The sequence below is a fragment of the Poecilia latipinna genome, unplaced genomic scaffold (assembly GCF_001443285.1).
Source record: "Poecilia latipinna isolate Pla-1442-1.1 unplaced genomic scaffold, P_latipinna-1.0 Scaffold4459, whole genome shotgun sequence".
NCBI lineage: Eukaryota > Metazoa > Chordata > Actinopteri > Cyprinodontiformes > Poeciliidae > Poecilia > Poecilia latipinna.
The window spans coordinates 8,789-13,837 of record NW_015117075.1 but is presented as its reverse complement, the minus strand read 5'-3'; the positions used below and the strand labels follow the sequence as shown (position 1 = coordinate 13,837).

The window sequence follows — 5,049 nt, the reverse complement described above, 5'->3', positions numbered from 1 at the left end:
CATAATTAACAACTAATTAACTTGGTAATTATTAATTGGAGAATACAAAAAACTGGTTATTTGCAGAAAGAACAACATATTAAGAGCATTAATATGTTGTTTTTTAGTCTTCGTTTCATGAATAAATCACCATCAGTGAGTTTATCGATATGATTCACTAAGCAGATTGTTTTATGGAGTCACTGACTGCATACAGTCACCATGTTATCTGCATTCTTACAGATGGAAGTTAAAGTTCATAATCTGCATCTCATTTGTGTAAAAATAAATGTGGAAAATGTGGCTTCCCTGAGATTCTCCTTTATTCTAGTCTCTGTGGTCCATCTGTTGAAAACTTCTGTAGCAGAAGATGTCGCTATGAGTATTAATGTTGCAGAGCCTTTTGATCAATATGTGCTTCTGCATGGAGTTGAAAGCTCAACTCAGTTCAATAAATAACCTGATGTAGCTGCTCGGCTGCTGCATACTGACTATATTCATCAGTGATAGTGTCTAATGTAGCTCAGCTGAGTTTATATCCAAGCTGAGAGGACGACTACAGGGTGCAGATCAATGGAACAGTCACTTTGGCCTCTCAGGGGCTGGGATGGGATTTGAAACTTTTCAAAAGTTTAGATTAGAAATTAATTATTTAAAAGACTCTGAAATAATTGAGTAGAAGCTGCTGTTCAAATCTACATGATTTAATGACTGGGTGTGAAACCACAGGGGTTAGTACGGTGGCTGACAGGTGCAAATGCGCAGCAAGAGAAAACCCTCAAACAAAAAAAGAAGACGCGCACAAATGAAATGCAGCAAACAAAAGAAAAGATGCAAACAAAAAGTGCTGAAAACGGAAGTGCTCCAGACCACTAGAGGGAGTCGAACAAAAAACAGCTGAGTCCAAATTTAGGGTCTGCATTAATGTCTATGGTCTGCATCCTTTAAAAGCAGGAATGGCCGCAAAATTATTTTTGCTGTGTTACACTTAAAATTACACAAAATATTTGTTTACAATGTTTTTAGGCGAGAATGTAGATGTATAGATCTCAGATATCTGCTCGGTTCATCAATAAATCACTTAATTCCAATATTGCTCCGACGTTTTCGGAGATCTGCTCCCGCTGCATTAACAGCAGCTCCCCTCACCTGCTGTCAGCTGGCCGGGCGATCCAGGTTCGGTACACCGAGAGAGAAAGCATGTCTCCCAGCAAATCGTTTTAAAAACTCCCGCTAGTTTTCCCCTATGAGTGGAGGTGAAACACGGATAATAAGCCAGGTAATAGCTGTAAAGGGTTTTGGTTCACTAAAGTATTTAATTTATTCCTGAGGAAATGGGTTTGACTGATTAAAGTTAAGCCTTGCTGCTTTTCATTTGTTTGCGTCTCTTTTTATGTTTGCTGCATTTTATTTGTGCGCGTGTCTTTTTTGTTTGTTTGCATGTTTTCTCTGTTGCTGCCCATTTGCACCTGTCGGCCACCGTACGTTAGGGTCACAGGTTCAGGATTGATGGGGTTAATCTTTACCAAGGTGACTGTGACCTTTGCCCTCAGACAGGCAGAGGTCACAGCCACCTTGCTGTAAGTTTCCTCTTCCTGGCGGTTTCTCAGATGCTAGTTTAGACGTTTCTACAGCAGCTGCTGGGACGTTTCATGGATTCCTGAGAACAAACGTCTCAGTGAATGAAAGGAGGCAAACAGGAACACGTCACAGCAAACGGCTGTTTGAGGTTATTCACTATGGAGACACTGAACTGGTTCATCCAGGATGTTTGACTGACTGGTGGGCCTGGTCAGAAAAAGTAAAACAGAGGATGATAGTGGGAACTCTGGAGGTAAACAGGAGGGACGACCGATGGCCGCTGATATATTCCATGAGTTAAACATGTCTGAATATTGATAACCTGCCACCATGTGACTCTACATGGACTGTTCAGCTTCATCCAGCAGAAAAGAAAAGACCAGCACAGCCATTGGGTTTACTGTGAATATAAAGTGTTCTGCATGTTTCATCTCTTTTGATCAGCTTAATTCTGAGCAATATTTTATTTTTTTTGTGATTTTACAGGCATCATCCACCGACTACAATGTTTAAAATAAAAAATATTCATCAAGTACCAAGAAAATATACATTGTTGTGCTCACATTACCCAGGTTAGTTTAGTCAGATATTTGAAAAAATTATATTTTGTGTATATTTTATTCAAATTTTGTGCTTTATCCATAGGACCTGTTTTGTCCCTATTCTCAAGAATCACTGTTATGCAATCCACCAAAATCAAATCCTACCGCCTTCATTTGTTACTTTCTCTCGCTTCTCCTTCCGCCTCCTCCTTCTCTGATCGCCACAAAGTGATCATTAAACAAACCATTTCTATAATCCATATACTGTGTTAGCCGTAAAGCTACTCTGGAAAGAAATGCGGAAGTCACGTGGGTCATGGAGCTGCAGACGCTGCTGGAACTGACGTAAAATGTCGTAAATAGTAAAAGCAACTAGTAATAATAAAACATATGAATGTCGAGATCAGAATTAAGGAGGCCTTGATGATAATCTGATCAGAACCATCGACCTGCTGGTTTCTCCTACATTGTTTGTGTTTGTTTCTGGATCAGAACCAGGAGCTTCCTGGTTCTGGATCATAGACATGAGAGTAGACCAGGTGTTCTGACTATCGGTGCTACCTCGTCAGATTTTCCTACCGCAGCACGGATAGATAGTGTTAAGGAAGAGATTTCTATGGATTAATTAATTTTGGAAAAAGTTTGGCTCTCTCTTCCTTTATGATCCCAGGGCCTCTCGGCGAGCCACGTGTAGTCACTCAGCAGAAAACAACAATGCGTGTTGACGTCACAGAATTACAGAGTTTAATCCAATGTAAGACAATGCATAAACTTACACAGAAACTGCAGAACAACAGAGACATACATTCGTTTACCTGACATAAATGGAAAGAAAGAAAAGCAAAGACCTCTTTGGAGAATTGCAAGAGCAAATCTAATTTGTTACCCCTGTGTAGAAAGTTTTATAGTAAAAGGCGTATTCTTAACTTTAATTTATTCAAATAAGGCGTATCTTTGCTCATCCAACCAGAAGCTATCTCTGACCCTCTCTCAAGCCAGAAACCCCTGCCGTGTTTACGGCCTTTCACAGATGAGTGTGAAAAGCTGGAACTTCTCCTGATTGTTTTCCCACACAGACAAAAGGCAGTTCAAACGATCCTAGCAAACCATCTGCTGGAACTACAGGTAACATAAAGGTCAATAAGCCAGAATACATTACTAATTTCAAAACGACAATTAGGCCATTTGAATCAAGACATGTAAAGTTTTAAAACTAGCTTATTTTAAATTTATTTTCTTAACAATAGCTATGTCTATCTGTTGGTGCTACGCGTCCAAAACTCCTACCATCATGTTTACAAACGGGAAACTATAGGAGGTTGTGATAATGTTAAATACATTGGATAACATTATTTGAGTGACGGGACTGAAGTGGAAGCAAAGGAGTTATGGTTAGCTTAGCATTGGAACAGTTTATATACAAGACGAAACCACAGGAAGAAAACTTCCTTCATCTGAATATCCTACCCATTTAATATGAAAAGCTATAGATGTATGCACTAATCCTTTTATTAGAATATCCTACCTGTTAAAAATATTTTAAAGACAAAGGAGTCTGTAAGAATAAAACAGTATCAGAGGGGAAACTGGGTTTTATTGGAATTAAAGACTGAGTTATCAGTGAGGAGCTAAGGGTCTGTTAGACGTGGAAAGTATCATTTTTGTTTACTTTGTAGATCAAACTGTTGCACTGATGTAGAGAGACGTTCAAGAAGAACAAAACTTGTTTTTTAGATTTTTATTGGTCAAACTGATATATTGAGTTTAAAACTGCTGAGTCCTATTTTAGGAGTTGTTTTTTACTTTGGCTTTAGAAAGAGGCAGAACCTGTTCAATTACCAGTCAATTTATATCAATGCATTGTCTTAAATGGATTTGTTTAAAAAATGGATGCAAAGATTTTGTTCTTAGATGTGACTTTGACAGTTTTAAACTCAATACATCAGTTTGACCAATAAAAATCTAAAAAACAAGTTTTGTTCTTCTCTCCTATAGTTTCCCGTTTGTAAACATGATGGAAGCAGTTTTGGACGCGTAGCACCAACAGATAGGCATAGCTATCTATCCGTGCTACGGTAGGAAAATCTGACGAGGTAGCACCGATAGTCAGAACACCTGGTCTACTCTCATGTCTTTGATCCAGAACCAGGAAGCTGCTGGTTCTGATCCAGAAACAAACACAAACAATGTAGGAGAAACCAGCAGGTCGATGGTTCTGATCAGATTATCATCAAGGCCTCCTTAGTTCTGATCTCGACATTCATATGTCTTATTATTACTAGTTGCTTTTATTATTTACGTCATTTTACGTCAGTCCCAGCAGCATCTGCAGCTCCATGATGACCCACGTGACTTCCGCATTTCTTTCCAGAGTAGCGTTACGGCTAACACGGATTATAGAAATGGTTTCATTAATGATCCCGTTGCTCTGCTGGACTCTGTGTATCAGCTCTGTTTCTGCTGAAGGTGAGTTTTAATCCATTTAAATATTTAGTCCATAAGACATTTTCTTAATGACAGTGAAGATGAATTTTGTTTACTGTATAATTTTATTGCTCACACACTCAGTTTAACACAGTATTGGACTCTATTCCCACTGCAGTCTAACAACAAACTTGAAGTTGGTTTCCATTTGTAGCTTCCAATAGCTAAATTGCGATTCCACTTAATTTTTCACTACCTTTCGCATCTTTAATCGACTCTAGTTTAAAAACTACTACACCTAGATAATTAAAACTTGGACTGGACTATTCTCCGCTTCAAGTTTAATAAATAAAACCATGTTTGGGACTTGTGAAAACTCAATAAAGTTCAATTATCACCATTATTTTGCATCTCTTTCATACTAGAACTGCTCTAATTAAAAAATCTACTACACCTAGACACTTGAAACCTGGACTGGATTATTCTCCTCTTCAAGAAGAAGATTCCTTTTAACCATGTTTGG

At 38.4% G+C, this 5,049-nt stretch overlaps 1 protein-coding gene across 2 annotated transcripts in view; it reads right to left on the bottom strand.

The window, feature by feature from the left end:
- LOC106942664 (hepatitis A virus cellular receptor 1-like) overlaps positions 1-5,049 on the bottom strand; it is a 17,384-nt gene that overhangs the window by 7,255 nt on the left and 5,080 nt on the right. The window contains exon 1 of one of the 2 annotated variants that reach the window (XM_015025995.1): positions 2,268-2,647. The exons of the other annotated variant lie outside the window; for it this stretch is intronic. Coding sequence (XP_014881481.1) covers positions 2,268-2,276 — 9 coding nt within the window. The 5' untranslated portion in view covers positions 2,277-2,647. Of the gene's footprint in view, positions 1-2,267; positions 2,648-5,049 lie in introns of those variants that run through there. 2 annotated transcript variants of the gene reach the window in all.